This window comes from Plecotus auritus, assembly GCF_963455305.1.
Source record: "Plecotus auritus genome assembly, chromosome: 7".
Lineage (NCBI taxonomy): Eukaryota > Metazoa > Chordata > Mammalia > Chiroptera > Vespertilionidae > Plecotus > Plecotus auritus.
Window position 1 is genome coordinate 59877122 of NC_137774.1, and position 25266 is coordinate 59902387.

Sequence of the window (25266 nt, forward strand, 5' to 3'; positions counted from 1 at the left end):
GTCATTGCTCCAGGCCTGCCACGCCCTGCAGTCAGGTGGGTGGGGTGCTGCCATAGGTGGCTTGTTTTGCCACAACAAAAGCAAATCATCACTCAAGACTGACTTGACGAGCTTACCTATTCTGATGTATGGTATTGCAATAAGGTCTCATTTGCAACATTTTAAAGATGATTTGGCACTTTGCCCCTCCCATTTTCTACTTTCAACATCACAACTTCAAAGAATTAGATAAGAGTTTGAGCCACTTCCAACTTTTTCTCTCATTATTTCACTAAGTTAATATGTTAAATTCTACTTTTTAGTCATTCGTTAAATGGTCAGGTGTGGTGGTAATCTCCTTGTTCCCCCAAAAGAAATAGGACCCTCCATTACCTAGAAAAACAGACACAGAACTAGTGAAACTTGATTTGAATTCAAAGGCACTAACTCAATTAAAATCCAGTTCTACTGTGCAGCGAGCTTCAGGACATGTAGAAAGAACTGATCAGGTTCACTGGTATCAACATCTGTAAACAGACACACGGAGGCCAGTGTAAGATATGAAAGCTGGGGAGATGGGGTTAACGTGTAATTACCATTGTTTCCATCTGAGTTACCCCCTCTTCACCTCACACCAACTGGCAGCCAGTGTACAGTGAGCTGTCCGCCCTGCAGCATATCTACCAAAACAGCAGCAAAGCCTGATGAACTTAAGACCTCTAAGGCAACGCACATATCCACACTCAAGTGGCATCTACTGGCCCACCTTTCGGCAGTTTGTCCAAAAGTCCCCGAAGTTTAAGAAACAAATTCACTGGTAACCAGATTAACTAGCCCGGCTCCTAGATTCTAAGTTCCTTTAGATTTGTGCAGTCTTTCTCGAAGCACGAAGCATGTTTAGTGGCCAATGTAGGAAGCAATGGGGTCTCCCAGCATTCAAGTCCCCTTCTACCCATCCTCCCCCTTCAGAAATTAGAAAAGAGCCACCAGTCTCCAAACTGGCTGATGACACCTCAGCTTGCAGAATATTTTCATACTTGAGATATAATAAATCATTGCTATGAAGATGAATAGAGGACAGTTTAATAATCTATTGGCTAGAGCAGTGGTCGGCAAACTCATTAGTCAACAGAGCCAAATATCAACAGTACGACGACTGAAATTTCTTTTGAGAGCCAAATTTTTTAAACTTAAACTATATAGGTAGGTACATTGTTATTAACTTAATTAGGGTACTCCTAAGCTGGCCTTTGCTAAAAACTCAAGGGGCCAAAGAGCTGCATGTGGCTCGCGAGCCGCAGTTTGCTGACCACTGGGCTAGAGCATTTGTAGTCCAGCATTAGGACACAAAGTCCAAAATTCTGTAACCTAGGCCAAAGCCAAATTATATATGTACTAAAGGCCCAGTGCACAAAATTCATGCACTGGGCCAAGGGGGGGGGGAAGGGAAGTTCCTCAGCCCAGATTGCCAGAGGGCACAGGCCAGGCCGAGGGACCCCACCAGTGCACAATCGGGGATGGGGAGGGACGCAAGAGGTTGGCCAGCTGGGGAGTGACCACAGGAGGGCTCGCATGTCCAGCCCTCTCACCCAGTCCCTATTGGCCGGACCCTAGCAGCAAGCTAACCTACCGGTGGGAGTGTCTGCCTCCTGGTGGTAAGTGCACGTCATAGCAAGCAGTTGAGTGGCCTTAGCATATCATTAGCATATTACGCTTTGATTGGTTGAACGGCTGACTGGACATTTAGCAGATTAGGCTTTTATTATATAGGATTATATAGGACTAGAGGCCCGATGCATGAAATTCAATGCATCAGGACTAGAGGCCCGATGCATGAAATTCAATGCAAGGGGCTCGGCCCTCGCAGCCACTGTGGCTGCCCTTGGCTGTTGCAGCCGCGGCAGCAACCCCGGCTTCATCCAGAAGGTTGTTTGGCTGTCCAGTCTAATTAGCATATTATGCTTTTATTATTATAGATTATTATAGATGAGAATCACAAAGGAATTCTCCATTTCTGAGCTACTCTGCAGTACAGAGGGGGAATCCATTGTTTGCTTCACTCCAGCTGTGCACTCTAGTCGCTTGCTTGCTAACTAAAAGACTTTCTCTTTGCCTTCAAATTGGAATTCAGTAATTCAGTACCAGGCTCTATTCCATCCCCTTCAGTAACCCCAAGACTGCCCAGGAATCTCTACTCAAATTCTGACAGTCCACCTACCCATGCTACTAAAGTACTAGAACCTACAACAGGCGTCAAGTCCTCAATTTCTGATTCATTTCCCTAAACAATGAATGGTTTTCTTTCTAATACTGACTTTACTACAAATAGATCAAACAATGCATAAGCCTTTCAACCACTTGGCTCAAAGAACCAATTCACCCAAAGAACACACTAGTCACTGTTGTGGGGTTGAAAGGAGAAAATGGCATCTTCTTTGTTTTAGCTCACTGCAACATGGCAGAGGGCCACGTCCAGGAGGGCCTTGCCAGTGGACAATCTGGTCAAGGTGAGGTGGAAAGTAGCTGACTATTGGAAATGAGTGGCCCCAACAAATGGCAAAAGGCAGTTGTATCCCTTGGTTACATGGCAGTCCAAAGACGCAGACATAGTGGGCCTGAGCCCACCATGGTCATTTATCTAATATGATCCACTGAGTGAACTTCAGCACCAACCCGCATCTCAGCTGAGTGTTATTAGTCACTATGCAGACTAGACATGAGTAGAAATACTGCAACATAAAACCCACCTCCCTAAAAAAAAACAACGTTAAACTTAGATCTTGATGGTCATCTTTATAGACCAACAGGGGCATATTATCATTTGCCCACCCTTCAACCCTAAATTCATGCATAGCTGGAAGCAAAGGAGGATTCATATACTAAAATACATTTGGGGTACTTGTTATACAATTTTAAATAGTAGCATATAGCCTGTAAGGAAAAAGGAAAAGGTATGCTCTCAATTGAACATCCATTCAATTATGAAGGTTGAGATTTACCTGCCAGAAAAGACCCATGTGACCACAGCCACCTCCTTTCCCATTCTCAGCTGGGTGACTTTTTTATTCAAATTACAATAGCCCATCAGTAAGTAGCTACAAAACAGTAAGTGTAAGACTGTAGGAAAGGCAATAGAAAGGATCAAAAGGAGCATCCATCTTGTTATCTGCCTACCTATTGTGATCCCTGCCTCCTCCTCTCCGACCTGGGCTCTCTTCATTCTCCCCTTTGCTCACCAGGCTCTGGATAACTGCTGCCCCTTCCCTGTCGTTGCCCTACCTTCACACCCTTCTCCACCTCACCCTTTCTTCCCATCCCCCAGACCTTGCCATAGTCACTCCTGCTAGGTACTGCCCTCTTAGCAGCGCTCTTTTTAGTTAAAGCTCAACTCAAGTGTCAGCTCCTCAGAAAGGTGTTCCTTGAATGCATGCCAATCACTGTCTATTCAATCACTCCTGTTTTCTTTGGCACTCATCAAAATCTGATTTATATGTTTTTTTATTATGTGTTCCCACCCGGAACCTGATGTAAGCTTTCTGAGAGTGGACATTATGCTTGTGTTCATCTTTTTGTGCCCAGGGCCCAAAACACCAGCTAAGCCCTTAGTAGCCATTCACAAATGCTTCTGGAATGAATGAATTTTGGACCTTTTATTCAATGACTCCAGATCAATTAAGGTGAGAGCAGCAGCCACCCTTTTGTTGCATTTCTGTGAAACACCTCAACATGCTGTTACTTGTAAAATCAAAGCATTATATAGTTTTATCAGACCCGAATGAGTAGGTTAACTGTTCTCCCAGCAATATGCTCTCTCTTTAACCTAAGGAGCCCCAAAATTAGACACTATCTCTTAAAGTTCTTCAGAAAACAGTTCCAGGTTCAACAGAGGATTTCCAAAGAAAATATCAACAACGAAAACAGGAGCCATCACACACGTCACTGTGAAAGCCCTGTGACAGGCTGAAGGAGCACATTTGTTTTTTGTGGTTTTTTTTTTTAAAGCCAACAGAACAACAATAAAGAGACCTTCTTCTCAGTCATTCTTTGCTTTCTTCAAATAATTGTTTCACATCTGTTATCGGTTTGTTTTCTTCTTGAAAGCAAAACTAAACAGGTCACATTTTCTCATTTAAGACCACCTATACAAAAAAGAATCAGCTAAATAAGATGGGAATCAGCTAAATAAGATGGAAATCAGTACAAGCCGAATGTGTCACTGAAAACTTGTGGGCCAGACATACAAATAGATGTGGGTGGGGGGAAGCGCTACTGTCCAAGTGTAGAAACAAGAAAGTAATATTGGGTTTTCTGTTCTCTGAAATGCACCATGAAGTGTGGGGGGAGAGAAACACAGAAATCCAGAATTAGCCTAACATCAAATCATTTTGGAAAGAGTTGACACCATGTAAATTCCTCACACGGAAAGTATTCAGAGCAGGAGACCTCGATTCCTGGGCTGTGATGCCATTCAGGAATCCTTGCAAGGGCTCTGAATTCCAGTATTCACAGGGGGAAATGTTCATCTAAACGGGAGCTCCCGGGACTGGAGAGGTGCTCTCAACGTGACAGCCTGTACCCGAGCATTTACAAAGCTTGCATTTAATTGAAGATCTGGATGGAGGCTGAACCCCAAATTCAAAAGAGGGGACCAAGGTACCAAGTTCCATAAAGAAAAACACAGACTTCGATAACCACCTAACCACAGAGAATTACAGTGGAGGCCAGGGGTGCGTTGGGGAATGGGGGGGATAAGGGGTGAGGGGCAGTGGGAAAAAAGCAACACATTTGTCACGCCGTCCCACTTACAATACAGGATACAGGCAAAGCCTCCTACCTACTACCTCGGGCACAGATGGCGATCGCTATAGCAAAGGTGCAGAGGAAGGCCTTCAGGTCTGAGCCCCTTAATCCCAGGGCTGTTAATGATTAAAGAGCAGGGTGGGGGTGGGGAGGCACGCGCGGGCGGGGGCGGAGGGAGCTGGAGATTCACCGCCACCTCCCGCCTCGCCGCGCTTACCCGGGCACAGGACCCGAGTCTGCACCCCTCCCAGGGCGGCGCTGGGGTGGAGGCGGGGGCCGGGGCTAAGTTTTCCGAGCCCTGGCTGACACGCGCGGGCTCCCCTCGCCTCCTCTCCTTCCAGAGGAACCAGTCCAGACAAGGCGCTGACTTCCACTCCTCCCGTCCACTCCCTCTCGAAGGTACCCAACCCCCGCCCCTTCAGCGCTCCCCCTTTTCCTCGATTCGGGGCCCCCCAATACTCACAGTTGCTCCAGAGGTTCCTCCAGTGAAACCCTTTCTGGCAAGGACGGCGGCCCGGCGGGTCCAAAGCACCTACCATCCCCGCTCGCGTTTCCAGACTCCCTGCCCCGCCGCCGCTGCCGCCACCCCAGCCGCCACCCCAGCCGCCGCCGCCTCCTCCCCCGCGGCCCACCGGCCGCGGCCGCCCCGAAGCCCCGCCCCCCCATCGCCGGCGCATCATCACTTCCGGTAACCCCGCTGCCGCGGCTCCCGGAGGAGAAACAGAGGGGCGGGGACGGGGAGCGTGCGTCACGACGTACGCACGTAGGAAGCCGTCGCCAAGTGAGTGCACAGGCCTGGCCACGTGGAGGGCGGGCGGCGGGCGTTGGGCTGAACCATTGGGGCTGGAAGGGGGGCGTGCAGCGGGAAGGGGACAGCGGGAGTGGCAGGAGGCGGGTTGTGCAGTGGGCTCCGCTGCGGGCGGATGGAGGAGGCGGGGCTGGAGTGTGCGATTCAAGGGGCTCGTCGACCGCAGACCTGGGTGGGCTCTCCCGGAGGTCCGCCCGTGCTGCGGCCCGGCCGCAGGGCCTGCCGAGGCGTGCGCCGCGCTGCGTGGGCTCCCGCGCTGCCTCCTCGCAGCGCGCTGGGCGTCCGGCGCTTTCGAGCGTAGGGGAGGCCGGACCGGCGCGGAGTGAGTGCAGGGGACGGAGACGCGGGCTCCGCGCGGAGACTGCGGGGGCGGGCGGGCTCCTGGGGCAGGCTGGGGTGGGGCGAGGGGTCGACGTTGCTAGGAGACGTGCCTGTGTGACCCCAGCCTGGAGGGGGCGGCTCCGGGTCGCGCCTCTGACCTCCGGCACCGGTCCAGGGAGCGGCCCGAGGCCGGGAGGGGGAGTCCTGCGGGGACGCTGGGTTTGCAGCCCACCGGAGGCTGTCCTGAGTCCCTGGGTCACCGAATGCGAATGGGAGATTCGCAGGGCCTTGCCGGGGGCGAGACGCCCCGCGGGAGTTGACCCAGACGCAGCGTGTCGGAGGCAGCCTTTCCAGGGTAGTGAGAGCCTGCGTCGTAACCTCGGTGCGCCCAAGGGCTGTGCGCCCAAGGGCTGTGCGCCGCGACTTTATTCGAGTCCAAGAGAAAGTTAAAAAGTAGATCAATAAGGAAGATATCAGCAAGCGAGTGCCCCCAAAGACAATGACGCCCGATGAGTTGGTGGAGAGGGGGGAGTGCCCCTAAATCGGGTAAGGTGGTTGCGAGGAGGCAGGCTTCGCGGAGGTCCGAGGAGAGGAAACTGGCTGGAGGGCTTTCTGGGGGGAAATCAGCAGGAAGGGTCCTGAGGAAGGAGCCACGAGGCGGCCTGGGGCTGGGACAGAGGACGTGGCGAGAGCGGTCGGTGGGAGAAGGAGCAAGGCTCGATCCAAACAGCCTTGGGGCCCAGGGTCAGGGTCTGTGTTATGTTCCCGGAGGGTTTAAGGAGGGGAGTGCCGTGATCTGACTTAGAGTTTTAGAAATCACTGGTGGCTGCTGGGTAGAGAAGGCGGAGGCCGGCAGGCCTGTTGGGAGGCCGCCCGGAGCCACGGGAGAGGGAGGCAGTGTTGCAGTTGCAGTGGAAATGGAGAGTTAACTTCACAGCGCGTTTTGTTTTGTGTGTTTAAAAGAGAACATTTATTTTAAAAGTTACAGAGACAAAGGAAGGGCCCTTGGAGCTTAAGAGACATCATGGCAAAGGTACTCCTCTTTGGAGGGAGTCTTCGGAGAGGGGGGCGCACAGAGTATTCTGGAAGTAGACTTGCAGGACTTGCTGAACTGGACGCGAGGGGAACAGGAGAGGGAGGAAACAAGGATGGCTCCTCAGGGAAACTCTTTAGTCAGCGGGGCTCATCCACCTTCCCCTCCCTTCCCTGGCGGCGGTGCTTTGGGACTTGTGCCCCCGCCGCTTGTGTCCGTCATAGCAAACCTGGCTTTGCTTGTTGTTTCGGCCTGTCTCCCCCGCAGACTAGCCTTTGTGTCCTGCTGGCTCCTAGTGGAGAGCCTTACCCAAAGGGTTCACCGTGTGGCTCTAGCTAGGTAGGAACATGTTCATAAGATGCCAGCCACAGACCAGCAGCTTCTGCAAGGGGTGTTGGTCCCTGCTGCTGCCGCCACAGTCTAGATGTGGTCAATCTCATAAAATCAGAACAAGCCAAGGCCTGGGTTTCCGTCTTGGATCTGATGCCCACACCCGAGGAAGAACTACGGTGGCCGCCCAGTGGCTGTGGAGAGGCCCTGCTCTTTGAGCAGGAGAGGTTGGCCAGACAGACGTTGCCTGCAAACATTGTTCAGCCACAAAGTGCTTTAAATTATTTTTTAAATTTACTTACTAACATTTAAAAATTGGGCATTTGAAGCCTTGTTTCCCAGCATGTTGTCAGTTTGGCTCAAATAAACAAAAAATTTTAAAAAGAAATAAAAATTGGACATTGAAATCCAGATTTTCAGCTTCATTTGAAAAATGAGAGAATGTGGCAGCACCAGCCGGAGGTTCCTACCTGGCTCCAAGGAGCTCTGCTGCTTTGCTGTGGCTCAGTGCCTGTTCGCCAGTCTCTCCCCCACCACCTACCTGACCCCTGTGGACATAGGATTTGCAAGGTCGGTCGAGAGCTGTGCAGTCTGCATGTAGCCACTAGCTACCTGTAGCTGTTTAAGTCAAATAGAGTTTAAATTCAGTTCCTTGGGTGCACTCACCATATTTCAAGTGCCCAAGAGCTGCATGTGGCCAGTTGGGTATTTCAGTCACTGAAGGTGGAGCTGGAAGGTCCTAGGTGCTAATGGTTTCACACTGAAAACTGACAGTTGTTCCTACATGGAGGAACTTTGTGTAGGAAGGAGCTCAGTGCCTCTAGCTGAGCTAAGTCGATTTGATGGCTGAGGGTACTTGGAAACTAGCATGACAGGAGGGGCCCTGCACACAGGGAGGTATGCACCAGATGGTGGGGTCAGCCTCAGGGCTGGAGGGCCCCAGCTGTATCTAATGTTAGGGGCAAAGTATTTTTTCAGTTTCCTAACCCAGTTCCTTAGAAAATAATTAGGAAGGAGGGATCTAAACATTCATTTAAATTTACGTGTTTCGTTTGTGGGTTTTTCTAATTCCTATGATGAGTTAAAATCCTGAGTAGTTATGAATGAAGGAGTGGGTTTGATCTTTGGCATGGACTTAGTATTTATCTATCTCCAGCCCACACACACTTCCAACTCTTAACTTGTGGTAACTGGTTCCCAGCCCCACTGCCTGACCCCTTACCTTGTCTTCATCTCAAAATACACACATAAGGAACCAGTTTGCTTTTTGACTTGAGGTCAGAACGTTGGTTTTCATTTAGAATTCCTATCCTGGAGGGGAAAACAGCTGTAAATGTCACAGATACAATAGCCTGATTGGTGTCCCTTTACCAGTGCAATCTTCTGTGTTCCCTGCCTGGTATATTTAGAATAAGTGTACTTAACCCATAAAATCTTGTTTGGGAGAGTTTAAGTCTTCCAGACGTCAATAGTTTTGTTTTTTCCCCTGTGTTCTGGAGATTCCCATATTACGGGGCCAAACTGATGCCTTTTCCTTTAGGTAAAATTAAAACATGATCTGCCCTCTGCTCCCTCATAGCAGTTGTATGAGTTGGGACCTCCATTTTCACTTTCTTTGTAAAAAGATACTGTTCAGAAAGTAGCTGTGGTATGATTAAGTATGCCACACAAGCTCATCCTGAGATTTGCAAAACTGGGTGGCATTGTACTTCCCTTTTTTGGATTCCAGTAACCAAAACCTGAACCCTGATAGGAAACAAGTCTGTGGAGTGTATGTGTGTGTAGGGGAGGGAAGAGGGGGGGTTGTTTGCCTGATTGATGGAGGGCAGGAGGACAGAGAAGTGTGGGGCACAGTTCAGCTTGAAGGCCATTGGATTTGAGTGAGGATGATACCAATGGGATATGGATGTACACCAGAATGTAGGGAGTGTCTCGGACCTAGGAAAAAGTGCCCTGAGCATAAACAAGGAGTAAGAGATAAAGGAAGAAAAATAGGAAGGGAAGCCTGATCCTGCCTTTGGTGTTGTCATCTGCATTATATTTTCAGTAGGAAGTATATTCTGTGGTCTGAAGATAAACAGTGTCTCCAACAGGGCCAGACACTCACTGGGAAGAACAATAGTCCTGTACATACAGGGGTTTGAATGAGCAGAGGGAAACAGCTTTAGGAAAATCCATTACTACCACAAAGCAGTACATCTGCCAACAGGCCTCTGTTTCCTTTCTCTCTGCAGATAAAGCTTAGCACAGAAAACTTAGCACAGATAAATGAGGCCTTCATGTCCTCCTGTTCAGGTGATGTTTGCCTTTGTTAACACTCCTGTGCTAAGTGATTTGCATGGATTATCTGTTGTCACCCCATTTTACATCATTTTACATTTTAAGAACGTGAGGCTCTGGAAGACACGCCAGTGTAGTGAAGTCAGGATTCGTTAGTTCATTGCTTGCATTATACCGCCTCTTACTTATGTGGAAAAACTCTAAGACAGTCGTTACCTACTCTGCTACCAGGGCCAGCTTGCTTTGGTGTTAGAGCATTTCATCTCCGTAGAGGTTCTTCAAATGAAAATTTTTTGGTTTCGTTTTGACTCCCTCATCATTTGGGTGTGATGAGCCTTATTCCCCAGAAGGATTGTTAAAAAAAAAAGTATGAGAAGCCCATTTTCCTTTTATGTTTGGTTCTGTTTCACAGAAACAAAGTAAATCATTTTGGTCCAGTGGATGAACCCTAACGGGCTTTAAATGAACTGAGAGTGAGGCTTCCCTACAGCCCTGCATCTTACACTGCCCTGCATGGAACTAACAAGACTCCTCCCCAAGGAACATGGAGGCCCACAGCATGGCTCTCAAAACCAGCATTGTGAGGGTTAATTCGTGTTTCTAAGTGATCTAGGACCTCCATTGGACAACCTGGCCCACATAGCACCACCTGTATCTAAGATGAGAATGGACGTTTGTGGTGCTATTCTGTGTGTCATTTATTCTAACAAATGTACACGGTATGTTAAAAGTAGGTTTATAATTACGAGCACATGAAGCGGAGTTTATTCTTGTATTATTTATTATTATTGTACTAGAGGCCCGGTGCACGAAATTCGTGCACAGGGGTGTGTGTGTCCCTCAGCCCAGCCTGCACCCTCTCCAATCTGGGACCCCTCGAGGGATGTCCGACTGCCCGTTTAGGCCCGATCCCACTGGGCCTCACAATCCAGGACTACTGGCTCCCAACTGCTCTCCTGCATACCTTCCTGATTGCTCCTAACCGCTTCTGCCTGCCAGCCTGATCACCCCCTAACCACTCCCCTGCAAGCCTGATTGATGCCTAACTGCTCCCCTGCCAGCCTGGTCACCCCTAACTGCCCTCCCCTGCCAGCCTGGTCACCCCTAACTGCCCTCCCCTGCAGGCCTGGGTCCCTCCTAACTGCCTTTCCCTGCAGGCCTGGTTGCCCCCAACTGCTCTCCCCTGCCATCTTGGTCACCCCTAACTGCCCTCCCCTGCAGGCTTGATCGCCCCCAACTGCCCTCCCTTGCAGGCCTGGTCCCTCCCAACTGCCCTCCCCTGCTGGCCTGATCGCCCACAACTGCCCTCCCTTTAAGGCCTGGTCCCTCCCAACTGCCCTCCCTTGCTGGCCATCTTGTGGTGGCCATCTTGTGTCCACATGGGGGCAGGATCTTTGACCACATGGGGGCAGCCATCTTGTGTGTTGGAGTGATGGTCAATCTGCATATTACTCTTTTATTAGCTAGGATAGAGGCCTGGTGCATGGGTGGGGGCCAGCTGGTTTGCCCTGAAGGGTGTCCCGGAATAGGGTGCGGGTTCCCTTGGGATGTGAGGTGGCCTGGGCGAGGGGCCTGTGGTGGTTTGCAGGCCGGCCACGCCCCCTGGTGACCCAAGTGGAGGCCCTGGTATCCGGGGTATATTTATCTTCTACAATTGAAACTTTGTAGCCTGGAGCGGAGCCAAGCCTTCTGCTTGCTCCCTGGCAGCAGCCTTTTTTTGGGGGATTTATGTATCTTTTATAATTGAAACTTTGTAGCCTTAAGCGGAGGCCTGGGCTGACCAGGGTGTGCGGAAAGCTTGGCTTCCTCCATCACCAGGGACAACCCTAGCCTCCTGCTCTTTCCAGCTCCATGACTGCCGCCATTTCTGTTGGGCTGTATTTATCTTCTATCATTGAAACTTTGTAGCCTTGAGTGGAGGCCTGGGCCAGCAAGGGCAGGCAGAAAGCTTGGCTTCCTCCATTGCCAGGGAAACCCAAGCCTCCCTCCTGCTCTCTGTGGCCCGTAGCCATCTTGGTTGGGTTTATTTGCATATTCGCTCTGATTGGCTGGTGGGCGTGGCTTGTGGGTGTAGCAGAGTGAGGGTTAATTTGCATATTGCTCTTTTATTAGATAGGATTATATTCCATACAAACAACTGTAAACCTACTTTTGCCCCATCCTGTGTTTTAAGCTCCAATCATGTGCCTAGCCTAGGAGTGTAATGAATGAAACATAATCCTAATCCCCTTCCCCTACAAAATGTGTGTTTTGTAGGTGGAAAGTGAAAAAGGCACCATTAAAAGTGAAGGGAGCCGAAACCGGTTTGGCTCAGTGGATAGAGCGTCGGCCTGCGGACTGAAAGGTCCCAGGATCGATTCCGGTCAAGGGCATGTACCTTGGCTGCGGGCACATCCCCAGTGGGGGGTGTGCAGGAGGCAGCTGATCGATGTTTCTCTCTCATCGATGTTTCTAGCTCTCTATCCCTCTCCTCTCTCTTCCTCTCTGTAAAAAATTAATAAAATATATTTAAAAAAAAAAAAAAAAAAAAAAAGTGAAGGGAGCCAAAGGGTGAGAATCAACACTAGGCATAGCAGTGTATGAGTTGGGACCTTCATTTGGCAAAAAGGAAGTCCCAGATGTAAGGAGACTGGGCCAAGGACCCGGACCAACCACCATTGGTGCACAGTGAACACGTAAGACTGACTTCGGGTAGATTTCATAGTCTTCACCTTCTGCCCATCCCTCAAAGTCATAAAGTACTTGGGAGAGAAGTTTGATTACATTCGTCCTGGTGAGGAAAAAAATGCACCCAGGGGCAGATCCTGAAAGCGAGTCGTTCCGGAACTTGCCTTTTCTGCCCTTTGTTTGCAACACTTTTTCTTCAGTAGAAGGCAAAGCCTCCTGAGAGTTCAGCATTGGGAATTTTGACATTCCTGAGACCAGAGTCATGCTCTATAAATTTGTCAGGAGAAAGGGAATGTTCATCTCTGCTCTTAAATGCCCATATTCATGCTGCAAGGTCTTCCATAGGTGGGGAAAGGGTGAAGTGGGTGACATCTCCCCTGGGCCTCCTGTAAAACCAAGGCCTGCATGTGCTGCATAAAGGGTGCTCCAGATCCTGGTGGTCCATGAGGTCCAAAAGGTTGGCGACCGCTGCTCCAGGACACCTGAAAGTCCGGGAGCTGGGGTGTGGTGGGGGCAGCAGGGGGCAGGCACACAATAGCCATTCCAAGTGGATGGCTCAGCAGAAGGAACGTGTAGGCTGGGCAGCAGGTGCCTCAGCAGCAGCTTCCAATTCCTCTTTCAGGCCCACTGTCACAGTTTTTACTGTTATTTACCTATTTGTTAAACAAGCTTAAATATTTTGTAATACATTTATTTAGAGGAAGCTGTATCACTACAAAATGAAATTACTTTAAATCATAGTTTGGTGGGCAGTGAGAAAATATTTTTATTGTACATCAAGAATCACCTCCCCAGCCAGTCTCTGGGATGCCTGCTGTAGGGGAAGCTTCTCCGACTATGACCGAGGCCAGTGCAGCAGCAAGCCTTGTCATCCTCATCGTACCGCACAGGCTGCACTTGGCCGGGCTGGTGACTAATCTTAGCTTGGGATTGCATGCATGGGGTACGATTTTAAGAAAATAGGCCCCTTTCCAGTTTCTTCCATTCACACTTAATATCTTATTTTTTCTTATTCTAGAATTTGGGATTAAGGAGGTGAAAAGAAGCAGAGTTTAAAGAAATATCTATCTTCTATATATATAAAAGGCTAATATTTAAAGCGTCCCCTGGGGAGTTTGACCTGAGACTGGGAGTTCAGTCGCTTGCTGTGATGTGCGCTGACCACCAGGGGGTGGTGCTGAACGAAGGAAGGCCCTAATCGGCCCTGATCGCTGGCCAGGCCTAGGGATCCTACCCGTTCACAAATTTCGTGCACCAGGCCTCTAGTCAATCATAAGAATGAAAGTTACAAAATTTTTACTGTAAAAATTATGTACGAATAGACTTCACAGGCAGTTCATACTGCAGTTCAGTTGTGGACCTCTGAACAATTTCATATTTCTGATGTCCTGTGGGAAATCCTAGCAGACCCCATTGCATCAGATCAACCCCTGAAACTAGAGAGGAAGGAAAAGGGCTGTAGGTTCTGCATCCGTGAGAGGTCAGTGATGGTTTGAGGAATAATTGTTGGTTTCCAGCCATTAAATACATAGGAAGGAAGACTCCTAGTGAAAAGATACTTTTTCTAAACAAGTTTCTTCCCAGGAACAGAGACAAATATAAATCAAAAGGATAAGAACTTTTTAAACTTTTTATATATGGCTGATGATGTTTCTAGAATCACAAGCTTCCATAGCATGAGATTTTCGTTTATTCAGCAGACATCGGTTGACTAGCATTTATGCACCTTGCCAGGTGCTGAGCATTCAGCAGTGAATACGATGGATGTGGTTACTGTCCCCATGGAGGTTAGAGTCTATGGGGGAAGACAGACATTGACAGGCCATTTCTTGAGTGATCACTGCTACAAAGAAGGAATACAAGTTCAACAGAGAGCCCTGATCTGGTGTATATGGTGAGGCAGAGGGTGAGGGGGAGAGATCATCCGAGACCTCCATGTTTTCACGGAGAACTAAAGGATGACTAGGGGTTGGTAAGGTACATGGGAAGGGGTCAGGAGAGAGCCTTCTAGAAATAACAGGTACATAACCCTAAGATAAGAAAGAATATGAGTTCCCCAAAGAACTGAAAAGATTCTAATAAGGAAAGAACAACAGAGGCATATTTTTTTTCTTGTTTTTTTTTTTTTTTTTTTTTTTTTTTTTGCACAAGAGTTCTCCATCCATTCCTTTCCTTAATAATTGAACCAGTGGGACACCAGAGTCAGTATCCAACTGTCTTAAGAATAAAGCCTGAGGTCTGTTGACCACAGAATGTTGGTCGAACTCAAGATAACACGTTGGCTTCAGATGAGTTTCAGTCGCAGGTCATGAAACAGTAAGAAGGTAGGGACCACACCCTCATGAAACCAGACATTGGCCTTGATAGTGATGAGTAGGGCCCTCACTCCCACTCCTTTAGCCACCATGATAATGACCTTTTCCTATAACCCATTTCCTAGAAGCCACTGGGAGGCCAGGTCTTTTAGCATTAACTTGCCTGTGACTATGGGCTGGGCACCATTTCCTCACCTGTAAACCTGTACTTTCTTTGCTGCAAACTCCTGTTCCCGTTTGATTGAGCTTCAATGCATATAGGTAAATGGACCCCTTCAGTCCAGTAACAGAGGTAGGCTTTCTATGTCAACTGATGTTGGAGAGGAGACATCACTTATCTCCCTTTCAGGATTAGTTTTCCCAATACTTAAACATTAAAGTGTTTTGAAAATAGGCCTGTTAAGTACCAATTGTTCTGCTTGTTACCAGCCAGTGCCTTAATTACAGGGCTCCTGTGTCAGATTCTGGTGTATGATCAGTTGCTGAGGTTTTTAGAGGAGAGAAGGAAACCAATTAAATTCAGACTTAGCAGGACGCTACTGTGTTAATATGCCAGGCTCTGCCTCCTCCAAGTGCCTGTAACAGGGAAGTGAGGCAGTCTTTAGCAAATGTTCGTTACAGACTCCCTGCCTCACAGGAACTGACTCACAGACGTTCATTGGAAACCATGGAATTTTAGGGAGAGCCAGAAACTCAGAAACCTTTCCTTAGCAGGAAAACGTCATCATCTCATCTGGGTTTTTATTAACTATTGGTCACAGAGCATGATGTTCTTTCTCTCTTGGTTTTTATTAATTCCTTCTAAGCAATTTCTCTTAAGCATCGTGGACGTCAGAATTGGTGTCGACTGTTACCTCAGTCCTGTTAACTTTTGAATTGGGTGAAGTTGTGCTTTCAAGCTTTTCATCAAACAGTTAAGCCTTGGTTCAGTCTTCGTTGCTCAGGAAAAGTCACCAGGGTCAGGATGAATAGAACGGGCAGTCATTGTTGAAAGAGAGACTCCCTGTAAGGTGAATTCCTTGTAAGCACGTGGAATTTCCGGGTTGACACCTCCTTCCAGCTCCCATCTCCATTCTTTAGCTGCCCAAGTTCTCTTAGACCTTGGGCTGCCAGCACACTGTCTCCATCGTCCCGCCCTGCTTGGGTGGGAGCAGCCCCTCCCTGACCCTGCACACTGTCTGCAAAGCCAGGGTCCTGGTGAGGAGGCCAGTGCCTGGCCACGTGCTTCCTTTCTGATCTGTCCTCCTCTTCTCAGCCTCCACGTATTAGAGGCAGGGCAGGGCCCATGCACTAAGTTTGCCTAATCAGGATCCTCCAGGTGTGGGCCTTCTTTCCTGATTTAAAGTTAATGGCAGAGAAATAGGCTGAAGTTTTTGCCCAAGTAAAAGAAGAAAATACCTAACACCCAGCAGCAGGAATGTGTACACGGAGTGACTTCAGACGGTGGACTGAATGGCAGTAGTGAGAACAGATGAACTAGAGCAGTGGTCGGCAAACTGCGGCTCGTGAGCCACATGCGGCTCTTTGGCCCTTGAGTTTTTAGCAAAGGCCAGCTTAGGAGTACCCTAATTAAGTTAACAGTGTACCTACCTATATAGTTTAAGTTTAAAAAATTTGGCTCTCAAAAGAAATTTCAATCATTGTACTGTTGATATTTGGCTCTGTTGACTAATCAGTTTGCCGACCACTGAGCTAGAGCTAAAGGAACAGCATGAGGGGTCTCACAGAAATAGGCAAAAAAGCAAGTGACAGGAAGGCAAGGCCTTTCACATACACACGTAGATACAGTGTTTAAACTTGCGAAGCAATACTGTATCATGTTAGCTAAAAAGACGTGTGAGACAAACCCTTCAGGCTAGTGTCCTAGGAGAGAAGCAGGGGAATTGGACTTGGAAGAGGGACAGTGAGGGTCTCAACTATACAGTTTATCCTTTAAGGTTCATTGTGAATATGTGGCTATTATATTACTCTCTGTATCATTTTGTATATCGAATATTTCATGATATTAACAGGAATTTAGTTTTTTAAAATAGTTACTTTAGGGAATGCATTTAGGTAGGGTCTTAGCCAGGTTCTCTCCACATAAAACATTGTTGTCTCAGAGTAAAACCCAGAGGGGCCATGGACTTTAGTCATCACCGAGATTTTTAGTTCTCCGCATGCACAGGTCTGTGGACAAGGAGGTAGACCAACAGCGCCAGAAATCTTTTCAACAAGGTTATGATGAACTAAGGTAGAACTGAGCCTGCAGACACAATTTGCTTGGCCTTCATGGTACCCACATTTTCCAAAGTAATGAATTCGTGTCTTTTTTGAGATTTCATCTTTTAAAAATCTGGAAGGCCACCTATTAAGCTATCTGGAAATCTGGCATCGCTAGGCCCTCTTTCTACATGGCCGGACTGAGTAGTGGCCTTCCCCTTTAAGGGGGCGTGTCCTCTCCTTTGGCCACTGGCCCCCAGCCAGGTTCCCTGCTGGCTGGCCCTGGAAGAACTTGAGTTAGCAACCCCTGCATTAAATTCAGTCATTAAAAATGTGCCTGCTCCTTGGAACCCAGGGCAGTGATGTAACTTACCAGCATACACACCGAAAGCCTCATCCCGAGTACTCTGACCAGCTTAAAGAAGAGTAAATGTGTTTTGGTTTTGCCATGTTTGTGAAAATGGCTGTCGTAGGAAACGGGTGATGCATGCGGTGATGCACAGGCCAGCGCGGTGATGCACAGGCCAGCGCCCGCCCGGCAGTGCCACCAAACAGATTGCCTGAGAAAGTCATTTTAGCCTAATTAAAGAGCTTGATTTTAAAAAATGCACTTCTTCCAGCTGCCTATTCCCAAGTGGGGTTTTTACGCAAATTTTCCCTCTCCTACTTTGGTGAGTCCGAGGATGACCACAGCAACAAGACAAGACGTGCTCGGCCTCTACCGCCGAATCTTCAGGCTTGTGAGGAGATGGGAGGCAGCGTCAGGGCAGGTGGAAGACACCGTGAGAGAAAAGCAGTACATTCTACATGAAGCCAGGACGCTGTTCCAGAAAAACAAAAATGTGAGTAGCCTCAGTCGGAGATCGGAGATCACAAGAAGGAGAGCAGCTTCCTGTGTGTGTTTATTTATTTTCTGTCCTAAAGTTGAGAGGACTGAGCAGTCACAGTGGCAGAGCATGGCGGGCAGGCCAGAGGCACAGCCACCGGAGACTCTGCTGGGTCTCTCCCTGCACTGGCCCCAGGTCTCGCAGCTGAGTGGCTCAGCGTCCTCAGCAGGCTCAGCAGGTGAGCTGAGCCAGGCAGGGAGGGTTCCGCCTGGAGCAGCCCCTCACCCCTGCGCCTGTTGCGGGCCACTCCCACAGGAGGGTACACAGGTTTTGGTTTTTGTTTTGTTTTTACAGTTCATAATCTATTCAAAGCCTCCAAGTATAAACCCATTCTTAGGGAAGAGAATAGAATTAAGCACAGGATGCCCTTCATGACTTAGCTTTGTACTCAAGCCTCTTTGGCCAGCAGAGTGAGTTTGCCCTCTGGGACCACAGAAGTGGGTTCAGTAGTGCCCCAGGAACCCGTGTAATGGCAGGGCACCCTGACAGACACCAGGGCCAAAAGCCACCTCTGAGGGGCTCCGTTTTAATCATCCCAGGAAACCCTCAGGCATCTTGTGGGAGCTCCTCAGGAAGACTGCCTGGTACAGCACACGGACGAGGCTGCCAGCTCCTGACCTTGCCACCTCCGCGTGGATCTCATGGGTCCCATGCTGTTGCAGCTCCTTCATGAAACTCCCTTTTATCCACTCTGGCCCCTGCCTCGGTCTCCTTTCTGGCCTGTCTGCGTCACACCCCTGCTGCCAGCTATAGGTCCTCTGCAGGCCAGCCGTGTGTGCTGATGCCCAGCAGCTGCCTTGCGGTTCCAGCTCCCATATGTGAACCCCACCTTGGCCTTTCACCACCTCCTGCAGGATACCCCCAAGTCCAATGGCCATGTGACCCTCCAGCTCCTCCACACTCTGCTCCTGGTGCACATCATGCGTGCCACACCAGTGTACACGTAAACCCGAGGTCCTTAAACTGCCCTGTGAGGAATGGAAATCAAATACTGCAAGTAGTGTTTCTGTTTATTTTTATTGCATCGTTTCAAAATGTCTGTTTTGTGTATATTTATAATGAAATTATTGGTATATTTAATTAACTTAATACAGTGCCTTACACTCCAGAGGGCCTGCCTTGTGAGTGTCATAGATTGACAAGCGTTACAAACACTTCGACTCAGTTCACCTTCAGGAAGCCTTCCTCAGTTTCTCGGCTCACCGACCCCGGATGAGCCCTGTCTGAATTCCTAGGCAGTCATTGATTATGTACCACTGTGCCTTTCTGTAGCTTCATGGTCAGGGTGTCCTCTCCGGCGTAAAGGCAGGGACCATGGCCTCACAACGCCCACCCTGGTGCTGGGGATGCCACAGTAGCACGTGCTCTGAGGACTGCTAAGACCCCTGGGTTTGCCTCTGCTTGAATGGGCCCAGTGTGGTGGGAGCCGGAGGACGGTACATAGTGAGATTTTTGTTATGTTGGGGGAGGTATGTGGGCTTTTCAGTTTAACATATGTGCTTGTTTTACTATGTATAGAAAGAAAAGAGAGTATCAGGTACTTTCACAATTACTATGCTTAGGAGAGTCCATTTAAAGAAAACTTTATTTTTTTTAACTTTTATTTCAGAGAGGAAGGAGAGGGGGAGCGAGAGAGATAGAAACATCAATGATGAGAGAGAATCATTGATTGGCTGCCTTCTGCACGCCCCACACTGAGGATCGAGCCCACAACCTGGGCATGTGCCCTTGACTGGAGTCGAACCTGGGACCCTTCAGTCTGCAGGCTGACACTCTATCCACTGAGCCAAACCAGCTAGGGCATAAAGAAAAAATTTAATGTTAGTGTAGGTGGCGGGGAGATACGGCAAAATCATGCAGGCAGCCTCTGAAAGATAGCTGTCCAATAGGAATGAATGAAAACTATACCTATTTTTTTTTTTTTGCCATGAGATGAAAAAGGTTGAAAATCACTGGGTATTTGAATCTGGAGGGAATATCTATGAGAATTAAAAATGCATGAACATATACCCTTTGACCCATAATTCTTCCTCTAGGAAATTATCTTTTAGATATATTTGCATATGAGCCAAAAAAATCTAGAGGGATCCATAACATATTTGTTTATAATGGCAAAGATGGGAGATAACCTGAATGTCCAACAGTAGAAGATTGGTTAAATTATATTGGAATTTGGTACAGCTGTTCAAAAGAACATCCCTAGCTGGTTTGGCTCAGTGGATGGAGCGTCAGCCTGTGGACTGATGGTCCCAGGTTCAATTCCAATCAAGGGCACATGCTGGGGTTGCGGGCTCGATCCCCAATAAAGGGCATGCAGGAGGCAGCCGATCAGATTCTCATCATTGATGTTTCGTTTCTATCTCTCCCTCTCCCTTCCTCTCTGAAATCAATAAAAATATATTTTTTTAAAAAAGAATGGGGCAGTTTTATATGCATAAATATAGAAAGAGCTTCAGTTTATTAGTGGAAAAAGCATGGTTTAGAACAAAGTGAGCTATCATTTGTGTAAGAAAAAAACCTTGAGTGGATAAAAAAAGCTATAGTACATTTACACAGTGGAATAGTATGCAGCTGTAAAAAAAGAGGCTCTCTTACCCTTTGTAATAGCATGGATGGACTTGGAGAGCATTATGCTAAGTGAAATAAGCCAGTCAGAGAAAGACAAGTACCATATGAACTCACTCATTTGTAGAATCTAATGGACAAAATAAACTGACGAACAAAATGGAACAGACTGGCTGGTGCCCGAGGGGAGGATGGTGGGGGATGATTAGATTAAGAAGGTGAAGGGATTAGCTAAAGAACATATGTGCAGCCCTGACCGGTTTGGCTCAGTGGATAAAGCGTCGGCCTGCGAACTGAAGGGTCCCAGGTTCGATTCCAGTCAAGGGCATGTACCTTGGTTGCAGGCACATCCCCAGTGGGGGGTGTGCAGGAGGCAGCTGATCGATGTTTCTCTCTCATCGATGTTTCTGACTCTCTATCCCTCTCCCTTCCTCTCTGTAAAAAATCAATAAAATATATTTTTTTTTAAAAAAAAAGAACATATGTGCAGCCCAGCCGGTGTGGCTCAGGTTGAGTATTGACTTTTGAACCAGGTGGTCATGGTTTGATTCTCAGTCAGGGCACATGGCCAGATTTCGAGCTCCATCCCCAGTAGGGAGCCCGCAGGAGGCAGTGGATCAATGATTCTCATCATTGATGTTTCTATCCCTCTCTCCCTCTCCCTTCCTCCCTCAAAAAAACCCCACAAAAAACATATGCATACCCATGGGCACAGACAATAATTTGGTAAAGGCCAAGGAAAAGGGAGGGTTCAGGTGGGCAAAAGGGGAGTGGTAGAGGAGGACTCCTACAATAATGTCCAATTTTTAAAAATTTAATAAAAACAAAGAAAAAACCTACATGTATACATGTATGCTGATATATGCAGAAAATACACTGGGAAGACAAACAAAAACCTGCTAGTAATTGTTCCCTTGAGAGGGGAACTGGGGGACAGGGGTAAGAGGGAGACTTCATTTTATAAGTTTAGTCCACAGCAAATTTTATATTAAACTAGAGGCCCAGTGCACAAATTCGTGCACCAGTGGAGTCCATTGGCCTGGCCGGCAATTGGGGCTGATTGGGGCCCATCTTGCCCAGTCCCGATCAGGCTGATTGGAGCCAGGAGGCTGGCCACCCCAAGGGGCCACTGGGGGCTGGCTGGCCACGGGGAGGGACCTCAGGAGGTTGGCCAGCCACGGGAAGTTGGCTGTGGGAGCGCACTGACCACCAGGGGGCAGCTCCTGCATTGAGCGTCTTCCCCCTGGTGGTCAGTGTGCATCATAGCTACCTGCTGGTTGTCCGGTTATAAGGGTCGCTTAAGCTTTTATATATATTATATATAGATTGCTTTTGAATTTTTGAATTATCAATATTCAATTTACTGAATGGTAAATCAAAAGAGTTTCAGAAAACATGTACCTGTATTCTGTGTGTGGCATTTAGAAAAATGCCTGTTTCGTCTTTCATCAGCTCACAGACACAGACCAGATTAAGCAGTGTATAGATGAATGCACAGCTAGGATCGAAATCGGACTGCACTACCAGATCCCGTATCCAAGGCCAGTAAGTGTGACCCAGTTAACACGTGGTGGGTACTCGTCCTTTGCCGAGTGTTTGTCTAGAAGGCTAGAGCTACTGTAGGAGGCATGTTGGAAACAAGCTGTCCTTGCATGCCATCAGCCTATCATGACCAACCAAGACGCCAAAGAAGCCTATCTCCTACGTGTACAGCTTTCCCATGTATAGAAGGGAAAGCCAGCTCACAGTTACATAGCGTTATCTTTTGCTTTTCACATTTTTATGGAAATATTTTCTTCTTATATTAGACAGGGTTGTTGTTAATAAAAGAATAAAGTTCAAACATTAAAGGCATACATAAGATAGTGAAATTTGTCAAAAATTTGCACCCTGTGGAAGTAACCCCTGTAACTAGTGGGTTGACCATATGAAACTATCAATTTTCTACCCTTGATCTACAAAAAACTGCTGGTAATTGTTTCTTGAGAGGGGAACTGGGGGACAGGGAAACGAGGGAGACTATAAGTTTAATCCACAGCAAATTTTATATTAAACTAGGGGTCTAGTGCATGAAATTTGTGCACTGGGCGCAGGGGGGTAGGGGGGTGGGGTGTCCCTCAGCCCGGCCTGCACCCTCTCGCAATCCGGGACCCCTCGTGGGATGTCCAACGACCAGTTTAGGCCCCCGAGGAGTCCCAGATTGTGAGAGGGATGTCCAACTGCCGGTTTAGGCCTGGTCCCTGCAGGCCTGTGGGAGTGCACTGACCACCAGGGGGCAGTTCCTGCCTTGAACGTCTGCCCCCTGGTGGTCAGTGCGCATCATAGCAACTGGTCGACTGGTCGTTCTGTCATAACAGTTACTTAGGCTTTTATATATATACTAGAGGCCCAGTGCACAAAATTCGTGCACGGGGGTGGGGGGCCTTCAGCCTGGCCTGCACCCTTTCCAATCTAGGACCCCTCGGGAGATAACTGGCAGTCGGACATCCCTCTTGGAATCTGGGACCGCTGGCCCCTAACTGCTCACCTGCCTGCCTGCCTGATCGCCCCAACCACTCTGTCTGCCTGCGTGATGCCCCTAACTGCTCCCCTGCCTGCCTGATCACCCCTAATTGCCTCTGCCTGCCTGATTGCCCCTAACCGCCTCTACCTACCTGCCTGATCGCCCCTAACTGCTTCCCTGCTTGCATGATTGCCCCTAACTGCCTCTGCCTGCCGGCCTGATCGCCCCTAACTGCCTCTGCCTCGGCCCCCGCCACCGTGGCTTTGTCCTGAAGGACATCAGGATGGATGTCCGGAAGATGTCTGGTCTAATTAACATATTACCCTTTTATTAGTATAGATAGTTTTTAAATTTTTGAATTATCAATATTTACTTTATATTATATTGGCTCAACCTAATAGTTTGGTAATATATCCTTGTAGTCTTTTTTCCACACTCATGTACATACATTTTCTTAAACTAGTCCTGTGTATGTTGTTTATTGCCTGCTTACTTTACTTCCTGGCTTCTGGGCATGACTGCCTCTCTCTTTTTGCATGGTTGCCTTGCATCCTTTTGTGAGAATGAGCCCTTCCGGTAGATGTTTAGGCTGGTCCCAGTTTGCCACCATGCACACATCTTTGTGTACATGCTTTCCCTCACCTTTGCATTTTCATTTTACTGTGTGGTTTGTGGCTTTTCCCTCCATGCAGGCAACATGGTCAACAAGAGCCCAACTCTGGCATCAGACACATCTGGGTTCAGATTCGCTCCCCCACTTTATGTCTAATCTCAGCAAGTTGTAACTTCTGAGCCTCCATTTTCTCATCTGTAAATGTGAGGATTAATGACTCTAGATGTAGTGCTGAGCAGAGAGCATGGTATTTAGAAAATGCTCAATGATATAAGCTGCTGCAGTGATTATAATTCTTAATATCATTATTCTTACTTTTCTTACTCAGATTCACCTGCCTCCAATGGGCCTTACCTCACTACGAGGCCGGGGACTTCGAAGCCAGGAGAAACTGAGGAAACTTTCCAAACCAGTATATCTCAAGTCTCACGATGAGGTTTCCTAATCCAGGGAAAGTGTATTTCTCAGACGATGAGCCAACTAGGTCTTCAATGTAAACCAGATGGCAAAACCTTTCTCCTTGATTAGGGCAGAAATTCAATTATCTTCTTTAAAGCCTCCCAAATATTGGTACTGACCTCATGATGTGTGCTCACAGTGTGTCATGGCCTTGCTATCTGAGGGGATGACACTAATCCTGGCGGTCGCAGACCTTACGGCCTCCCCGAGGGAGGAAGACTGGAAAATGGCAAAGCTGCTCAAGGAAAGTCCTTGCCTGGCCTGTTGGCTGACACTGAGAAGCCACCCAGTGTCTGGGTTTCTTATGGCTGCTCACAAACAATCTACCTCCCTCGGAATATTGTAGGCTTTCTTTTTAAGTTATAGATTTGCTTACAGGTGGGCTTTCCTCCCTGGCCGGTGTGGCTGGATTGGGTGTTGCCCTGTACACCCATAGGTTGCCGATACCAGGCAGGGCCATGTCTGGGTTGCGGGCTCGATCCCCAGTTTTTGCTCTCACATTGATGTTTCATTCTCTCCCCCTCCCTTCCTCTCTCTAAAAATAAAAAAAATCTTTTTTTAAAAAGTGGGCTTTTTGTGTGTGTGTTGTCATCTTTAGACCCTCCCAATTTCCAGACAAACATTCCTTAAAAAGTGCACCATTGGGTTCCTCACAGTTTTCCCTGGAAATGTTGAGACCCATGCCTGGCTCCTCCACGCACATGCCGAGAAGCACTGCCTCTGTTAAAGCATAGGTTACTTCATCTTCAAGCGTGGACTTAGGATGCACTTGGGACTGGAAGGCTCGCTTGAAACTCCTACTGCATCATTGCAAGTATTTTGCCTTAACATAATTAGAATTCACAAGGGCAAAGCTGGCTTTCAAGTTATGTCTAAACAGAAATGGAACAAGGAGAGAGTAAAACGAAGGATTTACACTTCCGTGTGTGTGAGGACCCACAGAAGCAGCAGTTGATAACTTCCTTTCCACACCTAGGTTGGGGATTCCCTTGTCACATGGATCCTCTCATTCAAAATGGGCATTCTTTCCCAGGCTCCTGGGAGCAGGGGTGTTGCTTTCTATGCTCCGGGTAAGTACTGCAGGGTTTGGCAGTGAAAATGTCTAGAACTATAACTCTATAGAATACAGCATTACCCTGTTTAATACTGCCTGGCGAGTAGCAGCGTGTGCAGATTTAACAATTGCAGCTCCAGGCCTTTGCGGAAGAGAAATGTAACTGTGCTGGCAGGTGTGTGGGCCATTCAGTGAGTACGCACCCAGCCTTGCTTGAACTGGGAGGCATGAATCTGCTGACCCACCAGGCACTCCCCTTCCATCTTGTCTCACTGTGGAAGCATCTCCCTGCCACGAAGTACTTCTAATGTTTAAGTGCCTCTCATTCAACATGGCCTGTGCACTCAAACAGCCAATGAAATGGTGACCTGTTCTCGGAGGACCAAGTGACCGCGGCTTCCTGGCTCCATCGCAGTCTTGGTAACTCAAGGTGACTGTGCAGTTTTTGTC

General features: G+C 48.1%; 2 protein-coding genes across 9 annotated transcripts in view; one reads left to right on the forward strand and one right to left on the reverse strand.

The window, feature by feature from the left end:
- DCUN1D3 (defective in cullin neddylation 1 domain containing 3) overlaps positions 1 to 5418 on the reverse strand; it is a 47552-nt gene extending 42134 nt beyond the window's left edge. The window contains exon 1 of the mRNA XM_080681878.1: positions 5243 to 5418. The gene's annotated coding sequence lies outside the window, so the exon portion shown is untranslated. The remainder of the gene's footprint in view (positions 1 to 5242) is intronic.
- Positions 5419 to 5546: 128 nt separating this feature from the next.
- Positions 5547 to 24330, forward strand: LYRM1 (LYR motif containing 1). 8 transcript variants are annotated; one of them, XM_080681882.1, is made up of 5 exons: positions 5644 to 5909; positions 6897 to 6941; positions 17412 to 17577; positions 21640 to 21732; positions 23632 to 24330. In XM_080681882.1, exons 3-5 carry the CDS (start codon positions 17419 to 17421, stop codon positions 23746 to 23748), a joined length of 369 nt encoding a protein of 122 aa, XP_080538008.1. In that variant the 5' UTR covers positions 5644 to 5909; positions 6897 to 6941; positions 17412 to 17418; the 3' UTR covers positions 23749 to 24330. The 8 variants fall into 8 exon arrangements, with proteins under 8 accessions (XP_080538011.1, XP_080538006.1, XP_080538008.1 ...); XM_080681885.1 differs by lacking the exons at positions 5644 to 5909; positions 6897 to 6941 and adding an exon at positions 5547 to 5560; XM_080681880.1 differs by lacking the exon at positions 6897 to 6941 and having other exon boundaries at positions 5612 to 5909.
- Positions 24331 to 25266: the final 936 nt, after the last annotated feature.

Excerpts from the sequence above, each read along its gene's own strand:
- LYRM1 (XM_080681879.1), top strand. The coding sequence starts at position 17,341 with ATGCACTTCTTCCAGCTGCCTATTCCCAAGTGGGGTTTTTACGCAAAT. Across the intron at positions 17,578-21,639 it reads TGTTCCAGAAAAACAAAAAT|CTCACAGACACAGACCAGAT; the intron begins GTGAGTAGCCTC and ends GTCTTTCATCAG. Across the intron at positions 21,733-23,631 it reads AGATCCCGTATCCAAGGCCA|ATTCACCTGCCTCCAATGGG; the intron begins GTAAGTGTGACC and ends TTTCTTACTCAG.